This window comes from Octopus bimaculoides, chromosome 6, assembly GCF_046866305.1.
Source record: "Octopus bimaculoides isolate indiv1 chromosome 6, ASM4686630v1, whole genome shotgun sequence".
NCBI lineage: Eukaryota > Metazoa > Mollusca > Cephalopoda > Octopoda > Octopodidae > Octopus > Octopus bimaculoides.
The window spans coordinates 21,158,534-21,180,677 of NC_142933.1; the positions used below are offsets into that span (position 1 = coordinate 21,158,534).

Here is a 22,144-nt window from a genome sequence, read left to right on the forward strand (position 1 = left end):
ATAAATGAAAGGAAAAAGTGGGTAAAATATGTCACTAATATTTTATTGTGGGGCCACTCTGATATTTATCAGCATGGGAACCACTATTCTACTACCCTGTATCTGTTACAAGTCATTCAGTGACTGGATTGTTCTTACACGCTGAAGTGTGTGCATTTTTTTTAGTAGGGGTGGGGATTGATGTTTTTACATTCTTCTTCTATTCCACTCTTTTCCTTTGATGTTTTCTTAGGTAATTGGCCACAGTTCTGGATACACATCATATTTCATTATACCTTCATTCTCTCATTTCACTGTCACAGTCTGTTAATTTACATTGTAATCTTATACAATCTAATCATAATCACTGCATTAAACCAATTCTTGAATAAGGTCACAAGCTAGCCTTCTATATATATATATATAGAGAGAGGGGGGGGGGAAGACAGACAGATACATTGATATATACAAATATATATACATATATACATACATGCATACATATACACACACACACATGTGCATTTCACTTTACTGCTTTCAGTCTTAGGAGATCACCTTCAGAGGTTTTAGATTATGGTCAATTTAGCAAATGGCTAAGTCCTCCTTGATATAAAGGGGTAAAAACCAGCATCAAATAAATGATAAAATGTATTTTTGTTTGATACACAGATTTATTAGCACTCCTATGCAAGTATACACACATATGCATGCACACATAATTTAAAAAGTTTGACTCAGCTTCATATAACTTAAAGATTCATGGGCTCACAGAAGAAACCTATCATATATCTAAACTCATGTTGTTATTAAATAACATAACACTTTCTTTCATTTGTCCATTCACTCATATATGTATGTATATACATATATTACATATATATATATATATATATATATATATATATATATATATATATATATATATATATATGTCCTTGTTTTCTTTGTATCGTCTATCTGGATGTTTTGTTGTCCCTTTCTTGTATCACCTAACTGTCTGGATGTTTTACGTTCTTGTCCCATTTTGTATTCATCATCATCATCATCATCGTTTAATGTCTGCCTTCCATGCTAGCACGGGTTGTACTATTTATATATATATATATATATATATATATATATATATATACACATTCGCCATGATAGATCACTCGCCACTAAACCTTTTCTATTTTCTCTCCCTGTTTATTTCTGTGAACTTTTAATAGTTTGCAATTTAATGACCTATGAAAAAAGCTAGGAGATAAATGGCTTGTGGGGGACTCAAGCCATGTACAGAGGCATAGTCAGCAAAGTGAGAGCCAGTAATGAGTTCAGTGAGGAATTTAACAAGCAGGAAGAGATTTACTAGGGCTCTGTTCTCAATAACCACTTGTTTATTATAACAGGAGGGTACTGAGCTATGTAACAGAAGAGTTTAAGATTAGCTGTCTGTATGCTTATGACTTTTGTAGAAAAGAAATTCTGGACATGGAAGCAAAACCTAGAATCAAAAGGTCTCAAAGTAAATTTATTAAAGAGCGTAGTAGCCAAAGTAAGAACAGAATGGTCATCTCTATAGGCAACAAAGGTTACTCTCAGAGTCAAAGACAGGCTTTACAATGCTTGGATGTATTTTTTACATCCAAATGAATTTGAAGACTGCAGAATAAATGATAATCAGATGGGGCAATGTCTAGTAAATATGGTGGGTGGGGCATCGTTTCCTATTCAAACAGTTCCAACCTTTGGAATGTCATCTTCTCTGTATGTAGCCAAGTATTATCCTGATGGAAGAACACCTTTTGTCTTGAAACTAAAGATGGTCAATTTTCTTTTAGAACTGACTTAAGCCATTCAAGCTGCTCGCACTAAATCTCCATTAACGTTTGGTTTGGGTTTAAATGTTCAAAATGGACTAATCCTTTCATATCCCACCAAACAGATAACAACACCTTACAAGAGTTAAGACCTTCTTTAGCCTGGGGTGCCAGTGTTTCTCCTTTTCCTACCCACTGTCTTTGGTGCTTGACATTTTTATAGAGAACTCATTTCTTGTCACCAGTCACTGTTCGGTCCAAAAAAAAGGTTCATTTGTGAGATACGACAGCAAAGAAGAGCATACATTCACTCTCTGTGCATGATTAGACTTGGAAAGTTTGTAAGGAACCCATTGACTCAATTTTCTGACTTTTCTGATGGCACACAAGTGTCGATGAATGGTTGAATGACCAAATCCAAGATTCTCTGCTAGTTCCTCAACACTTATGATGGGATTTTGTTCCACCAGGGTCTGCAGGATGTCCTCATTGAGTTCTACAGATCTTCCAGGACAAGGCTTGTCTTCTAGGATCTAGTTTCCAGCTCAGAATTTCTGGAACCACTGTTGACACTGGCTTATGCTTATTGTCCAATCCCATATACTGCATTAATAGTCCTCACACTTTCCATTGTGTTGTTGCCTTTATTAAAGTTGTTGCCTTTATTAAATTCATAAAGCAAAATATGCCGAATATGCTGCTTTGTCACTTCTATTACAGGTTTGAAAAAATAACTGTTAAAATCGAACTGCACTCTTCAAAACTTGCCCTAAGAATAAGAACAAAGTTAAAATTACTACCTACTTTTACAGCAAATTGATGCAGGTAGTCTATCCCGTCTCCCTCCAACTTTTTCATGCAATTGAAAAAAACCGCATTATTTATGGGATGACCCAAAATATATGTATAATGGAATTCTCAGACACTTGATCTTAAACTATTCTATTATATAAGCCTATAAGACTATAACGAACAGAGAGGTATTGGGAATGGAGCCCTGGTGGATGGTGGATCTCTACATGCATTCATCAACAAATTTATTACTGACTCTCACTTTGCTGGCTGTGCCTCTCTACATGACTTGCACAACACTCACAAGCCATTCGTCCTTTCCAAGTTTCTATATTGATCATCAGAATACAATGTATGGAACCTTGTTAGAGGCCTTTTTCTAATCAACAAATGATTATTTCTGGTGGCAATATAAAGCTTTTTCTTCAAAGTGAAGGACAGAATATATGATGTTTGTGTGTAAAGTACAATTTTGCATGGTAATAAGACATAATGCAGAGGTTTTAAAACAACTAGAAAGAAATGAATTGAGTATACTCTGCTGGATGTGTAATATTAGTAAGCATGGATAACAGAGCACAAATGAGCTGAGAGTAAAGCTGAGCATTGGCAAAATTTGATATGTGCAACACTGCATTGATATGAGCATGTGATGCATATGGAAGAGGACAGCTCTATAAAGAATTACCACATACTTAAAGTGAATAGAACCTGTGGAAGACTTGAGACAAAGGAGTGAAGATAGATGTGAAATTGTTGCATCTCACAGAGGAGAAGATTGCAATGTCTGGTTGCATGCTTTACAGAAGATCTGTACGCTTGTCCAGGCTTGGCAAAACTGACATTAAAATTGTATAGGTGTATATAGATATATATATGCATATATAAATTAAATAAGTATATATAATCTATTTATTTAATTTATATACACACATACATATATATAGGCATGTTTCATTAGGCATATGTATGTACATGTATGTGCAAGTATGCATTCATACTTCTGCATTCTGTTAAGTTCACATCGTTGGCCTCTTTGATAGCCTCTCACCTAACACCTCCATCAATTGTCCCACTATCTCACATCCTGTTCATCACACGTCCCTTTATCACTCATTTTTGTCTATCACCTGTACGTTTCACCTATGACTATTTGGTACATGTCTTTATATCTCATTCCACCTCACCCACGCCTCTATTACCCATCTCTCAGTCATTACTTCCTTTCTTCAATCTCACAGTTGGACTAAAGTTCAATGTATTCCTTCTGTCTACCATACATAACTTCCAGTATAACTTAGGATGTCACTGTACCTATCTAACCATCTAACCCCTTTCACCAACACTCATATATGAAACTCACTGATACAGGACACACCAGCTTACTTTACCTTCCCCTTATCACCACTTTCACCACTCAACATCTGTGGATCATCTCAAAGACGATGGGTGAAAGGCTACATTGGACCAATGGTGCTCTTACATTCTACCATCACTTTTCCCTCCTGCACTACTTAGCTTCACCTCATTTCACTCTACTCTATTTCTCTCACACATCCTGGATTTTGAACATTCAATCTCCAGGATCATATGGCTTTTTGTCATCACTCTATCCTCTTGATCCTGTCTTGAGTATACACACGTATCTCAGAACACTGAGTACCGCTATTACTTAACCCCCAATCACACATCCTTCTTATGACTATCATTCATGACGCCATCTCAATAAAGATGCTGCTGAGCCGAGGTGTGGCATCAAGCAGTCTCTATAACCATGGATACCTCTCTGATGCTGGTGCCTAGAAAAACACACACAATGCACTCTGTCAAGTGCAAGGTTGTGAGGACCCTTTAATCTTGTTGAGGACATGATGTCATTCTTAGGCTGATGCTACAAATAAGCACCCAATTTATTATGTAAAGTGGTTGGTGTTACAAAGGGTATCCAACTGTAGAAACCAAACCAAAAATAAAATGCAGACAAAATGCAGTCCTCTGATCCATTGAGATGAGCACTAGCACAGAGCATATACTGAATCCAACCATGACAATATATCCTACACAAGCCAGAAAGGATAGTATACAGAAAATGATGTTGATGATATATATATGTATATATATATATATATATATATATATATATATATATATATCGATATATGCATATGTATATACACACATATATTATACAAATATGTGTATGCATATATATCATCATCATCATCATTTAACGTCCGCTTTCCACGCTAGCATGGGTTGGACGATTTGACTGAGGACTGGTGAAACCAGATGGTTACACCAGCCTCCAATCTGATTTGGCAGAGTTTCTACAGCTGAATGCTCTTCCTAATGCCAACCACTCAGAGAGTGTAGTGGGTGCTTTTACGTGTCACCCGCACGAAGGCCAGTCAGGTGGTATATATATGTATATGTATATATATGTATATATACATATATATATATATATATATATATATATATATTATATATATATATATATATTCATATATATGTATATATCTTTATATATATCATTACCATGATCATGTATATATTTTTATATAATATATATATAATCATCAACATCGTCAAACGTCCACTATATATATATATGAATATAAGGACGGTGAGCTGGGAGAATCATTAGCACACCGGGTGAAATGCTTCGCGGTATTTCATCTGCCATTACGTTCTGAGTTCAAATTCTGCTGTGGTCAACTTTGCCTTTCATCCTTTTAGGACTGATTAAATAAGTACTAGTTACACACTGGGGTCGATGTAATCAACTTAATCTTTTGTCTGTCCTTTTTTTTGTCACCTCTGTGTTTAGCCCCATGTGGGCAATAAAGATATATATGTATATATGTCATTATATATATATATATATATATATATATATATATACATATATATTTTTATATATATAGATATATATAGATATATATATATATCTTTAAATTAATAATAATAGACATATGTATATAATTATATTACATATGTATATTATAGACATAATTATTTACATATGTATATTATATTAATTTAATGTATAAATTGCCTATAAATTTTTATAGCATGCTGACTACCTGATAAAAATCATTAACGTGATTTTTCTCCTTATATTCTATTATGAATTAATAAATAATATATATCTTATATAATATATATATACATATATATTTATACATATATATATCCTTATTTTTACACACACACACACACACATATATATATATACACATATATATATTTTTATTAATATATATATATATATATATATATATATATATTTATTAATATATATATATATCTTTATTTTTATATGTTTATAAATACATATATATATATCTTTATATATATGTATATCTTAATATATACACACACGCATATATATATGTGTGTGTGTGTGTGTGTATGTGTGTCACTTCGAGGTATAGACAAAGTTGTGTGGTGAGATGTTTGCTTCACACATGGTTTCAGGTTCAGGTCTACTGCGTGGTACCCAAGGCAAGTGACTTTAACAATAGCCCCGACCTATCTGGTAGACGGAAACTGAAAGAAGCTTGTCATATATATATGTACGCACACGCATACACACACACATACGCACGCAGGCACGTATGTGTGTATATGCATTATGTGCTGCTGTCTCCTTGCCTTGGCTTCGCGTGATACTTGTAAACGAGTGTCACCATCATGCAAGCCGTGTCCTTCGATTTTTCTCTTCCATAAAATGATGCCTGGTCACAAGAAACATCTCTTTATTTAGAAAAAAGGTGATGGTTGGTGACAGGAAGGCCATCCTGCCATAGAGAAATATCCCCCTCCTTTAACAAACTTTCTCATCTGTATACACATACATATAATATATATATATATATATATATATATATATACACACACATATATATGCTTACAGTTATGTATATTTCAAACCATATACACTGACATCTGTATAGTCTCAAATACCATTGTACAGTGTCACAACATACTCATTATTTTAATCAAACTATATGTAACAAAAAGGAATATATATATATATATATATATATATATATATATATATATATATATATATCCTTTGTACACTATATTTCATTATATTGTATATTTAGACAATATGCACCCTTACCTCCAGTGCAATGTGTATGTATATATATATGTGTGTGTATATACATATACATACATATATATATATATATATATATATATATATATATATGTATATAGAGAGATACAGATACATTCATATATGATACTTTGCTTATATACATTACATAGTGCAGTTTGGTTTGAGATAAACAATGAAATGTACGACTTACCTCCAAATACGAGTAAAATTAAAGCTAAAATACCAACAATCTTGGAGCCACCACAATCAGTGGTATTCCAACTGCGATACCTTGCCATCTTACATGTATGTAGGTTTTGTTTATCTGTCTTTCTGGCTACAGTTTTTTTCCTTTCAGATCCTTTCTTCGGGACCAAAAAAAAGGGACGTTATATGGGCAAAAAAATGCCAGAATAACAAGAATGATCGGCGACTTCTACATCAGTAAAATCCTGTCTACCAGCATCCGTCGTGAATAAATGTAATTCTGTAGTTCTCCTTGATAAGAGAGAGGCAAATGTTGGATTAGTGTGTTAGGTCGTTGTGTAAATCGATGTGTCTGTGTGTGTGTTACCTCAAGGTGCGTGTGCTTTATCCCGTGTGTATGTGTAACAGTAGCTACAGTAGTTTTGATAGAAATATACAGGAGCGAGAGAGAGAGAGAGAGAACTGTGCTTGTGACTGCTGCTGATGCGCGTGTGACCAGAATTAGTGTATATATGTGTATGTAAGAGTATGTTTACGCAAGTATCTATACGCGCGCATGTTTATGTTTGAGGGTACGTTTATATGTAAGTACGTATGTATTTAAAGTGAAATAAACATGTTTTGTATAAAAATATACTCCTTTTTCTTTAATGCGTGTATATAGATATATATATATATGTACGAAGAGTGAGCTCGTGTGTACTTAGGGTGCGTACTAGGTTTCTTTATGTATGTTTTCTCTGTACCGTTGTTAATGTGGGTGTGTGCGTATGCGTGTGTAATTGCATGTGAGCCTATACGCGTGCGTGTGGGAATTTGCAGTTATATGTTTGAATGTATGTATACATCAATGTAGCTAGGTATGCATTACTAAATGTGTGTGTGTCTGTATGTTGTGTGTTCTATGTATGTATGTGTGTGTGTGTGTGTGTGTGTGTGTGTGTATGCAGCCGTTAGTAGAAACAACGGCATCAACTGATGGACGAACACACACACGCTATATAGATTTATTTCAATTAAGACACAAGATTTAAGTTTTTATTGAAGAGATGTGATGGTCATCCTTTTTTCAACTGCACCATCATTAGACATTCATACAGTGGTTTCATTTCGACTGTGCACAAGGGTCCTATAATATTCTGAGAAAGAAAGAAATGAAGGAAGAAACGGGATGTTGTGATAGTCATGTCTATCCCAAGGACATTCGTAGACACACTTTTATTGAAGCATTAAGTCATACAACTAACTGCTACTAGCAACGCTTATGAAAGGGAGAAGGTAGTGTTTTTATTATGTTGAGGTATAGGTGCAGAATGATATATATATATATATCAGAGAGTGAGAGCGCGAGAGAGAATAATGTAAAGATTTATGAGAACGCATTCGAGTGAACGAGAGACAAAAAGGACATAAAAGGGTGTGTGCGTGTGTGTGTGGTTAAATTAGTGAGAGGGAAGGCGGACAGACGAGAAAAAATGAGAAACGAATACAGAAGGGGACATTATGTATATATGTATCTGCTTGAATGAACGGAAGAAAGAGAAATGCAGACACAGACAGAGTAGTAAAGGTGTGGGAAAATTGGTTGATTAAACGAAAAACAGACAGGACAGTGTGTATATGAATGAGTGAAAGAAAGGTAGAATTTACAAAATAGGGAAAAGTGAGTAGGAATAAAGAGAGAGATGAAATTTTGAGTGAGAGAACATTTGAAATCGAAAACAGAAAGAGAGGGTGGGGGAGAGAGAGAGTCAATGTAGATGTGTGCGTACACATATATATATGAGTATGTGTATGTGAGAATGAGGAAGCGAATGAAGAAGAGAAAGCGAAAGCAAGGGTAAGAGAGATGGAAGAAAATGAGGGCAAATGAGCAAGTAGTCAGGAAGAGCGACGAGAATTAGAAATAGATTAAACAAAGCAGAGAAGTGTGTAAGTGAGACTAAGAGAAAGTGAAAGTACATGTACAAGATAGGACAAAGAGAGAGAGGTTATATGATAGTATGAGTGAGAGATAGAAAGCTTAAATGAAAGAGTGTGAGAACAAAGAGGAACAATCGAGAAAGAGTGTGTATATATATTTATGTGGGAACGAGTATGTGAGTAGAAATGAAAAACGAGGACTGAAGAAAGAGTGAATGAAAGCTAAAGAGAGTGAAAGGTGGAGGTTGGCTTCTGGGTAGATGGGACGTTTTCCTCATTCCCACACACGCATGCATCCGTGCATGCGCTTATGCGCACGTAGAGATATACACACTCGACCCATCAATCACTCTTCACTTTCAAAACTGCTAACAGTAATTGACTTAAGCACACACTGATATGTGTGTGTGCGTGTGTGTGTGTGTGTGTGTGTGTGTGTGTACATATATCAGCTTCTTTTTAGACACTGATGTCGCAAATAGCCTCTCTCTCACACACACACACAAACACACACACACAGACGGGGTTTCATACGATGTGATGGTTTGGTTGTTATGGCTGTGATTTTCATTTCATCTTCTGGTGTTAGCAAATTTTCTAAGTATTGCAAGGAGACCAATGGCTATTATTGTCTATGACAATCGAGTGTGTATAATTAATTGCGTATGTGTGTGTGTAAGTATCTGTGTGTGTGTGTGTGTGTGTGTATGTGTGTGTGTGTGATCGATATATACAATCATATGAGTGTCGGTAGTCCTTACATTTTTAACAACAAACATGAACGCCAGGTAAGAAGCTTCTATCTGGTCGTTCGACACATCATACCGTCTTAAAAAGTAAAGATACATATATTTATCAGTCCACGATACACTACATAAGGAAAAAAAATGTGAAAAGTGCAAGGCCGAAATACCTGTAATCATAAATATGTTCGATCAGGGTTGACCTGGGACTAAACAATAACACAAAAATATGCGTAAAAATTTAAGACTGAATAATTATGAAAGTTTTTCATAACTCTCCACTCTAAAAGAAAAAAATATATATCGAAGGTTGTGCAAGATATCTTTCTTGATTTCACAACGAATCTCATTGTCATCTCTCATCTTCCATTGTTAAAGCTTATCAGATGACCAACTGAAAACAACCTGTTAGAAATAGCAGCCAAGTCACACCCACTACGGTCTTTGAAGAAAATTAATACTGTGATTAATATGGATCTGAGTGTACCGTGTCTGGGAAATAAATGACTTTGATCATAAGTCTGACCAATCGGTTGCTGATCAGGGCTAAACAACAACCAGCAGAAACAATGATATGCCAATCAACGAGGAAGCCCCTACGTGGTCGCTCGCCCTGCAAGAAATAGCAGCCATATCTTCCCCAAATTAAATCCTATTGTCTTGTACAAAAAGATAGGTTGATCTCGGTTGGATCACGTTTGATTGTAGTTTTCTCGATCACGGCTGATCTGGAGCAAAAAACAACAACAACAACTTGCTGACACTCTTCTCGTACATCGTTTCTACACTGAAAATCGAAGGAGAAACTAAAACTTCTCTATAACGAAATTATTATTAAGTCCGCAATTTAAAGTATATAACTTAATCATTCGGATTTATAGTACTATTCGAGCACTGGTCTTGCATTTGGTATTTAGAATTTAAGGACTATCATATAACATATACGTATGTTGTTATCCTATGTCCATCTTGATCGAATAGATGTATGGTTAAAGGCTTTCTAGTTGTTACCATATCCTCTTTTTTATATATATCAGAAATGCGCTATCCCAAACTACATTATAGCATGTATCCTTCTGTCTTTAAGACAGCAATGTGTGATTTGAGGGCAATCTGACCACTATTTCTAGCAGCTGGAGCGACCACGAAGAGGCTCCTTCGTTGGCTCGTGAAAAAAGGCTCCTGAGCGCATGTATCTATGTTTATTTTTAAGTCTACCTTCCTCGCGGCATAACAGGTCCTCTTGCTCAAACTGAAGACATACTAAACAGCACATGATCAGATGCAACTCTTCCGGCAATTTCTCTCATTCTATTTGTTGATTGGTCGAAAAATAAAACACGACTGTTTATACACACTAATATATGCAGATTCACACTCAGCTGTACACCACATTTACACACATACGCACCTTCTCACACAGCTGTACGTCACATAAGAGAGTCTTACGTGGTCACTTGAACTACAAGAAATAGCAGTCAAATCTCCCTCAAATCAAATCCTACTCTCTTAAAAAAACAAAGGACAGTGGAGTTCTAGGTATATAAAAAGATGGAATAGTCGTAGATGGAACGCTTCTGACTACTGGTCTGCTCAGTCAAGGCTGACCTGAGCAAAACAGCATCTCAGACCCGCACACACTACACTGTCTTGCATGTTGCCAATACACCACATATGATGCATACATTGCAGTGTACCATACTCAAACTCACACTTTTGTGTCCCATATTCGAGACACTCCTTTACACATCACTCAAGACTTACACACGGCTGTATATCCACACGGCTGTACATCCCACACCAGCTCACGCCACCGAACTGGAAAATATAGAAACAAAGCTGTTTTGAACATATGCACTCAGACCCACACTTGGTTGTATACTATACTTAACATTCATACATTGTTGTACACCACTCAACACTGCTGCTCATCATATTCATCATATACAACACTCACACGATTATACACCACACTCAAGACACGCACTCCTGCACCCCACTCATACAAACTTACACACAATGATGTACACCACATGGTTCCGGGTTCAATCCCACTGCGCGGCACCTTGGGGAAGTATCTTCTACTATAGCCTCGGGCTGGCCAAAGTTTTGTGAGTGGATTTGGTAGACGGAAACTGAAAGAAGCCCATCGTATATATGTGTGTGTATGTATACACACACATATATGTATGTGTGTGTGTGTGCGTGCTTGTCCCTCCACAACCGCTTGACAGCCGGTGTTTGTGTGTTTACGTCCCCGTAACTTAGCGGTTCGGCAAAAGGGACTATTAGAATAAGATCTAGGCTTAAGAAAAATAAGTCCTGGGGTCGATTTGTTCGACTAAAACCCTCCAAAGCGGTGCCAATACCCCAGCAAATGACTGAAACAAGTAAAAGATAAAAGATATACCAACCAAATAACAAAAGTCCTGAGATTTAATGACTAGGTTACTTTTGCGGTTTGTTTTTTTTTTATCAAATTATCGAACTGTAAAGAATTCGAAGATAAGTGCACCTTTCATCAGCGCATCTAACTTATGAAGTCAAATTTTGCTTTGCTTTTATTTGAGTTATTGCAGACAATCCTTTCTGACATAGTATTTGGGAATCGAACCAAAACTTTCAAAGCTTCAGCCACCAGCATTTGAGGAAAACGCATGACAGTTAACGATGAAAATTTTCCTACCCACACCAGCTTGATGTTTCACTACAAAGTTGACTATTTGCCTTTAACTTAGCTAAAAGCAGGGTCAAATGGGTTTAACACCCATCTTAATTGCTTTAGTCATCTGTGTTCCTCTGTATGAAAGTACTTTTCGGCATTAAAAATTTGAAAGACGAAATCTGTCTCCGTCAAATCTGTCTTTACTTGTGAGGAAAATTGGAGAAATCTACCTTATTGACATTTTTTTCCCAAAGTCCTAACAGCCTGAAATCCCAGGAACTTGCTAAGTCCCCACGAATATATATAAAGACCCCTTTCGGTCATGAATGACCATGTATGTATGTATGTATGTATTTGTGTGTTTGTGTTTGTACCTCTGCCGTGGCTTAACAACCGATATTGGTGTTTTACGTCACTGTAACTTAACGATTCGGCAAAAGAGACCGATAGAATAAGTACTAGGCTTACAAAGAATAAATCCTGGGGTCGATTTGTTTGACTAAAGGCGGTGCTCCAGCATGGCCGCAGTCAAATGACTGAAACAAGTAAAAGAATAAAAGAATATATATGCGTGTGCGTATTCTTATATTTTTATGTTTATATGTGGAGGCGCAATGGCCCAGTGGTTAGGGCAGCGGACTCGCGGTCATAGGATCGCGGTTTCGATTCCCAGACCGGGTGTTGTGAGTGTTTATTGAGCGAAAACACCTAAAAGCTCCACGAGGCTCCGGCAGGGGATGGTGGCAAACCCTGCTGTACTCTTTCACCACAACTTTCTCTTACTTCCTATTTTTGTTGTGCCTGTAATTCAAAGGGTCAGCCTTGTCACACTGTATCACGCTGAATATCCCCGAGAACTACGTTAAGGGTACACATGTCTGTAGAGTGCTCAGCCACTTGCACGTTAATTTCACGAGCAGGCTGTTCCATTGATCGGATCAACTGGAACCCTCGACGTCGTAAGCGACGGAGTGCCATCAATATGTTTATATATATATATTTTTATACATATGCATGCATATACATATATATGTATATGCGTGTGCGTGTAGAGGTGTGTATATGAGCATAATAATGTGTATGATGTGTGTATATGAGCATAATAATGTGTATGGACACATATATATATGTATGTGTAATCGATCCCATACACCACGACGTTTGAACCTTTCTGGGCGTTTTTTTTTTTTTTTTGTACTTTCTGCTTTTTCCTATTGTCGTTTCTTAAACTTTTTTTTTATTTTCTCTCTCTGCATATTTCTGTGTTCCTTTCTGTTGAAGAGAGTAGACTCGAAACGTAAAAGACTTTCTCACTTCCCGTGCGTTAAACTAATACATCTGTTTGTTGTTTACACACCCGTCTTCGTCTTTTGCTTTGTTTTTTCTTTTTTCCTTTTTTTTTTTTTTTTGTAAATTCCAACTATATGTATTGCACGCTCACGTGGTCGCACCAGTTTCATCTTGTCTCTACCTCATACACTTCGATTTTCTACACCTTCTACACTTCGGACTCCTACACTTTGGACTTCCACCTGGTTTTCACATGGATTACACCGGACTCTTTCGTTGATGAGAAATCGTTCATACACCACGACATTTGAACCTTTTGAACTTTTCTGAACATTTTTTTTTTTTGTACTTTCTTTTTCCTATTGTCGTTTCTTTAATCATTTTTTTTCTCTCTCTCTGCTCATTTCTGTATTCCTTTCTGTTGAAGAGCGTAGGCTCGAAACGTAAAAGACTTTCTCATTTCCCGAGCGTTAAACTAATACATGTTTGTTGTTTACACACCCGTCTTCGTCTTTTGTTTCCTTTTTCTTGTGAATTCCAACTATGTATGTATGTATGTATGTATATATATATATATATACATGTGTACGTATGTAGATTCAATGAACGATCTTTATGAGTATGTGGTCGCGTGTACTTTTATAATAATTTTATATATTTTATATCTTTTACTTTTATTTTCCACGCCTATTAGAGTAACTTCCCTTTATTCAACGTTTTTTTTTTTTTTTTCATAGCGTTCTGACTGATGAAAAATGCTAAGAAGCTCTCAGCTCTGGTATTTGAAACTCTGAGTTAAGACAACTGATTGTCCTATATATATATATATATATATATATATATACAAGACTACCCATGACCCGTTGGGTCACCTGGAAAGTATGAGTGTCCTAGCAACGGAGTTTTGTTTCGTGGGATTTGTTTTTCTTTTCCAGGTAATTTCGCATGCTTTCAAATGTGACATCGAAATCACGCGTAAACGACTCCTTTCCCCAGAAAAGGAAAGATTTGGCTAGTATTTCTTGCACGCCCTGCTACCACGTAACAGGTATTTCGGGTCCTTTATTGCAAATAGCTGTTACGTGGTAGCAGGGCGTGCTAGAAATAGCAGCCAAACCTTTAGAGCTAAGATGCGTTGAAAGCACTCGAAAAAATTTTTGTAATGGTATTCCTTTGGGGCGATCTTTCGCTTTGACTCTCAAAACTGTCATCCAGATCAGCTGGTTTTGTTCTTTAATTTCCGTAAAAATTTTTATTTATTTACTTTTGTTTTAAAGTGAAAGAGGTATGAACGTGTATGAAATAGACGTGTGTACGTGTGTGTGTGTGTGTGTGTGTGTGTGTGTGTGTGAGTGAGTGAGTGAGTGAGTGAGTGAGAGAGAGAGAGAGAGAAAGAGAGAGAGAGAGAGAGAGAGCCACTTACATGAGAACACACACGTTCACTCTCTCTCTCTCTCTCACACACACATACATACAAAAAAGATGTACGAATATGTATTGATGTATGTACGAATACATGACAACAAACCCCTTCACTCACTCTCTCTCCCTCTCTTTCTTTCATTCTCTCTCTCACATACACGTCCATTTCATATGCACGTATATACATCTTTCACTTTCTCTCTCTTTCACTTTAAAGCAAAAGTAAATAAATAAAACCTTTTTACGGAAATTAACGAACTGTTTAAAGAAAGCTAAAATATAAATACTTACTGTACAAGCAACTTGCATTTTTGAAATTACATTCAGTTAAAAATATTTCTAAATGATTCAAAGATTGTGTACGTCAAAAAGCCGACTTTTTTGTCTTTGGAGAGCAAGAAGACTATGTGTGTGTATATGTCGCAGATAGTGGACGTGTGTTTGTGTTGATTGACACTCCATGACATTCATTATGTGTGTGTGTTTTGTATGTGTTGACGTCACAGAAGCCATGCTATTTTTTTTTTCTTTTTTTTTCAAGAAATAACAAACAAAATTTGTGTTTAACCGTTTTCATTAATAAATGGTGGTCCAAATATCACAAAAATTTGTACTGCACTGCCGAAGATAAGTATGAAAATAAATATGCAAAAAAAAAATTAAGATAAAATATACTATTTCTGAGATTTTTCGGGTACACACAAACATCTCTGGAGTTTTAGTATTATTAACACACACGTCTTGTTTCAGTCATTTTAAGAATTTCAGTCGAACGAATCGACCCCAGTACTTCTATTTATTTTAAACCTAGTACTTAATCTATTTGCCGAGTCGTTAAGTTAAGGAGGCATAAACACACCAACACCGGTTGTCAAGACCCACACACACACACATATACGATGGGCTTCTTTCAGTTTCCATCTACCCAATCCACGTACAAGATTTTGGTCGACCCAAGGCTACAAGGCTATGAAAGACTCTTACCCTGGAAATATTGACATTTATTCGGCAATGTCCAGATGGACGTGTCAAATATGCATCGCACTCCTTAATTTTTTAGTTTATATTTTTCAAAAATTGCTTTGGACTCTATTTTACAACGGTGGAGATTACGATTTTGCCAAAATAAAACAGAAATAAAATTTTAATTCTAATTTTTGCCCCACTATCCTCACAAAAAGAATTTTTGTATTTTAATCAATATTTATATTTATCTTTTTAATTCCATGTTTTAAATTACGGAAATTACAAATTATGAAAAAATTCTTTAAACATTTCAATCCCCTCCCCAGCCCCACAAAATTGATTACAATAATTTCTCACTTCCAGCATGTGATCATAAATCGAAGACCTCTCCCTATGTAACCCAATGTAATGATCTACTTTGAGTCACCGAACAAAATCATAAAGTCAGTCTTGTTATTTATTAAGTGAGCAATGCCAGGATTCCCAAGCAAAGTTTGGAAACAGACTAGAACATTCTGTCGAAAACCACTGAATTGGAAAATATAAAACCAAAAAGCTGTTTTGATATATATGTCTTCGCTATGTCTCTGAAACATGCAGTATCACTGCTTTAAATGTATGCTTGTGAGATTAACGTACTTTTGAACAACATTAAATAACTTTTCTAGTTCGCTATTTTCCTTAGTTTTTTGGCACACCTTACAAGTGCGCTCTCCACCTCACGCCACCTTGTTTCCTTATATGTTTCAGAAAATAACTATTTTTTAATGAAATTTTCTACAAATACCGTTCAGATGATGTAGATTATGATTATATTGGAATTTGATGTGAAGAAAAGAGTGGGCGCGCACACACACTGGCACGCATCACATTTTTTCAAAAATATCTAGTTTCAGGGAGTGCGTGCGCGCGCACTCAACAATTTTTTTCAAAACAAATTCCGATGTAATTGTAATCTACATCATCAGAAAGGTATTGTAGAAAATTTCATTAAAATATAGTCATTTTTCTGAAAGTTGTGAGGAACAAAAGTTGACGCGTGTGAATTATCCAAAATTCTTATCCTCCTCCTAAAAAAACTTTTCACAACAAATTCCGAAACAATCGGAATCTGCGTCATTTGGAATGTATTTGTAGAAAACTTCATTAAAAATAACCATTTTTCTGAGTTAAGAGGAAACAAAATTGTGCGGGTGGCATACATGTGGAAATATGCCTGTTTTCTTTTTTATTTAATCAATAATTTAATGTAAATTATGCCATCAGTGACGATGCAGAGTAGAAACGTATTTCATACGCGCAACTACACGACAGAATACCCGTCACTATCGGACCCTCGTCAGTAATTAGGGAATCACATCTCCCAGGGAATTCCAGCTTTATCCAGATAATGATCAATGCTATTGAACAATGGCCTTCCAGTGATTTCTCCTCCAAAGTACATGATAACGTTTCACTATAAATAGTTTATTGTCAGAAACATCTGGGAAACACACCAAAGCTGTGCTCAGTCGGTATTTTTCATTCATATGTTAACAATAGTGAATTCTATAATTTTCACAAGATATGTTCTTTTAAATTTTCACACAAATAAATCATCAGTTCTTGGTCATATTGTACTGACTGAGAGAATTTAATCTCATTATTTCACCTTAACCATAAAATTCCTCTATTTCTATAAGGAGACTTGGCTTCATGATTTCGTCTTTTGTGAATAGTTACGATGCAAAAGATAGATTCAGAGAAGTCGACTATTGTTCTAAAGAAAAAGTAGACATCAGAAATTGTTTCTATTGTAAGATTTCTAAATATCTGTCTAAAATATATTAGAGATTTATTCACAAACTCAAGATGTTTTTGTAAAGTTTCAATTTGGCAGTAACTAGATTAAGTTCACAAAAATTTTAGAAGTAAATTCCAAAGTAAACGTTTCTAGTAGAGAAATAGAAGAGAACAGAAGCAGCGTATTACTTCATTAGAAATCTACGGATGCACATACGCACATAATACAGAAAAATGAAACAATTATGGACGACTTGCTCCGAAACACCACCGAGTGGGGAACACTTCTCAAAAATAACCTGCAATTGTTTCCTTCAAAATTCCTACATGCTCGAAATGTACATACATCAAGGTATATTTGTAAAAAATTTCACGAAAAAATATTAATTTTCCTGGAAGTTAAGAAGAATTTAAGTGGACTCTGTTGGAATTTCCGAAAATTGTCCCCCACCCCCATTCCAAAACACTTTCACCGGAAATGTTTGTATATTCGGATTCTACATAGTAAATACTATATGCATAGAAAATTTCATTAAAAAATATTCATTTTTCTGAAAGTTATGACCTCCCAAAGTCTGGGGGGTAAAACTATGTAGTTATGCCGATAACACTAGTTATATGATCTTATTCCATCCACTGTTCATTTAAAGGCATACATGCATAAGTTGTACCACCACTGACTTTCAAAAAATAGAGTTTTTTAATGAAATTTCTACAAATATATATTACGAAGATTACGATTGTATTGAATTTAATGTAAAAAAAAAATTCTGACACACATTGCATCATTTTGTGATGTATATCAGTATTAGGTTTCAGTGCACGCCCATCATTTTTTCTTCCACATTAAATTGCGATATAATAGTAATCTATATCTGAAATATATTTGTAGAAAATTTCACTAAAAAATTTCAATTTGTCTTAAAGTTATGAGCAAATAAAATCAATGGAGTATTTTTCAGTAGGTATACTTGAGGGGTAAACTTGAGTAGGTATACCAAATTATGGACATTTTGTCGACCCGTCAAGTGAGGCTTCTTTCTCAGGTAAATTTCCAACATTTTCTTCCTCTCTTTATTCAAGTTCTATGGTAACTTCCTAACATGATTCTGATCGACATCGTTCAGTGATTATCTGTGCAATAGCATTAGCTTGTGCTTCAATTTCTTCGCTATTATTTTAGCGCGTTGACCCCACCCCCGCCCAAAATGTCGCTTTTCACTGAACGTAAAAAAAAAAAAACAATACAGTCAATTCAACGTTCAATAAAATGTTTCTTTTGCTTCATTAGGAACGAATTGAAACACACGTATTTTTAAGACAGCAGTAAATTTAATTTTCAGCACAGAAATGACGAAAATAATTTTTATGAAAACTAGTTTATAAAAGACTATTTATTTACTTACATTCAAGAAGATAATCTATAGAGTACCTGATAACAGATCTAAATATTACTGTTGATTACACCGTCGGTGAAGGAATTGAAATATTAACGAAGAGTTTGGTACATGTCTCTCTGGCCTTGTGATTTTAAGCTTTTGGCAATCTTTCGATATGAGCCCCCCCCCCCAAAAAAAAAATTGAAGGTAAGTTTTTGGTAGGGGCTGGGTCGGATTAAGACCCAAAGAGGCCCTAAGCACTTAAAAAATGATGGTGCCCCCATATATATATATATATATATATATATATATATATATATATATATATGCGAGTAAAAATAAATACAAAAAAGGTGGGTTTTTTGTATGATTGTGTATAGAGGAATATATTATTTTGTTTAAAAGAGTTTCAACACTGTCTGTTTTTTATGTCTTATTTATATTCCTGCAGAACCAATGTGGGGTATAGAATATGGAATATACAATATATAATATAATATAAAATAAAATTAAAATGGATGGCACCATGAAAGAAAGTATTGAATGTAGATGAAATATTGAGTGTTCAATATAAAGGATCAAATATATAAATATAAATATATAAAGGCGACTCGAGTTTCAGGGCTATTTCCCTTCGTCATGGCCGGTATGACAGACTTTAACAGATACATATAATTCAAAATATAAACAATACCATAAAATAAATTCAAACTTTTCAAAATAAAAGATGGAAAATAATACTTATCTTTATATACGACCAAATTTATTTATTTTTCAAAAGTTTTCTCTGACTTTTTTTTTTAATAGCGTAATCTTTGATCAGATCCTCACTATGGTACCATGAACACTTCGAAATTATATTTCCAATCATAAAAAAACCACTCTGAATATTATTTTAGCAAGTTTAAAGTGATTTCTTTTGAGTCACAATCATTTTACCATTTCTGTAGTGCCCCTTTCCCTTGCTGTCCTAAGTACGTGGTTATTTTGCTTTATGGTTAATCCAGCACTGGTTAGGGGTGCCAATCAGAAAATCCTGCAGGTCGCAGTTTTTGCCCATGACTGTCGTACACCATACAGTAAATTCAGCGTGAATAAACAAGCATTTTATGGCTGTATTCTTATAGAAAAATAATCACAAATTACTCGTATCTTGTGCACCAAAAACCGTAATTTGTTCGGGTCTGTATGAAGGTTAACATGCAGTTTAACTTGACAAAATAGTGGAAGAAAATTGCTTTTAAAAAATGAAAGTATAATGCGATAGAAACCGAAAATGACGAGAGTGACATTTCGTAATTTCATGTAAACAATGTATGTAATATAACCGATGTATTCAGTACACAAACCATGAAATTAAATTCGTAAATGATTTTTCAAGATCGCTAAATTTGTTTCGCTATACATGCTCATGTAGATATGTAAATAAATCAGCATTGTCGCCTAAAGTTTCTTCTTGGTGAGCATCCATCATCCTTTTGTAGATGCTGTCATCATTTGGATCAACAAAATTGAGTGAATCGTTGACAACTTGATAAGTATAAAAGATGCTGAGATCCACATAGAAAGCCCTTCAAACAGATACCAAATGTTTCATAAATTGCTGGTATAAGTACTGTCGTCACTTCGGGTTTCTCTCGCAATATACTTTCATTTTTAAAGACAATTTGCTTTCATTTATTCACGACGGTAAACTGCATGTTAACCTGTTTTAAAGCATCACAGACTACGAATCTACAGTTTCTTTTTGTGATACCCTCCCCCCGCTCTTTTTTTTCCTCGTGATTTTACACTTTTTATTTTCTTTGAAACTTTTTTCCGATCTATGTATTGAACATCTGAGATTAAACATCCGAAGAAATTTTCGGGAAAATGTCGGACCTGGAAAAATTACGGGAAAGGAAGGGTAAGAGGGATTTTCTTTCTAATTCGTAATCTACAGTGATTAAAATGATCAGATTTGGAGGAATTACGGTTTTCTGGAACACTAAATAATTTCCGACTCTATTCTTTAGGAATGTCCTATTTTGTCTTTTAATTAATAGAAATGGATTGGAGACGTTAAAATGAATAATATTTTTTGGTAGAGTGGTAGTTGTCAGTTTGAGAAGCATTAGTAATAGATACCCACCCATTTATTTTTAGTATATCGATCATGGCTATTTCCAGATTTACTTTGAAGCCTCTCGTTTCTAGGTTTTGCTTACACCTGTGGATTTTCTTTTCTAAATATTTCATACACGTGTGCGCGCATATAAGGAGGGAGAGAGAGATGAAAACAATGATATCGACAACGGCAGGGCTTCCTTGTTATCGAAGACGTTTCCACGGATTCTGAAATCCTGGTGCCAGTGTTGCTAAATCAATATTCGGCTTTAAAGCTAGATACGCTAGCATTTATAGCTAAAATTAATTAAAAAAATATAAATAGATCGTGGGTTCCATCCCCAGACCGGACAGTACGTTCAGTCCTTGAGCAAAACACTTTATTTCACGTTGTTCCAACCCCACTTTCAATCAGGGGGAATATTTGCCTGCTCGTCCAGCCAGCGGGGTGGCGTCACTGGAAGGTAAAAACAAGGCAAAGTGCATCATGACCAGCGATTTGTAACATCTGATAGTCTGGTCTGTGGGCGAGTGGTAAGAAGCTTCTTGGATCTGTTATGTTTGGCTACCAGCATTTCAAAACGTTTATTGAAAATTTCAAAATTTGGCACATTACTGTAGTTTCCTAGGTTGTATTACTGGAGTTATTTCACTTTTTCCAGAAAAATGTTTTTAAAAAGTTATAGTGTTTTAAAGTTTAATCATTTTCACCCGGTCAGGAAACAAGATTTGAAAGCTATTATTTTGTGCATGACAGCACATTTTGTCAACATCCTGAAAATAGCACTTGTGCGTTTATATGAAACCATAACCAAATGAATTACACACGACATATAACCCCTCATAACTTTTTTATTTTGGGAATTTTCAGAAAATTTTTGTGTATTTGTATTCTACGTGTGGGACTTCATACGATTATGCAAAAAAAAATTGGGGGGGGGGGTGATTTAAGGCCTATTTAGCAGTTATTTAACTGT

General features: G+C 35.2%; 1 protein-coding gene across 1 annotated transcript in view; it reads right to left on the reverse strand.

The window, feature by feature from the left end:
- The window catches only part of LOC106879555 (transmembrane protein 132C), a 184,158-nt gene extending 176,029 nt beyond the window's left edge, over window positions 1-8,129 (reverse strand). The window contains exon 1 of the mRNA XM_014929189.3: window positions 6,896-8,129. Within this exon, the coding sequence (XP_014784675.1) occupies window positions 6,896-6,983 (88 nt within the window). The 5' untranslated portion in view covers window positions 6,984-8,129. The remainder of the gene's footprint in view (window positions 1-6,895) is intronic.
- Window positions 8,130-22,144: the final 14,015 nt, after the last annotated feature.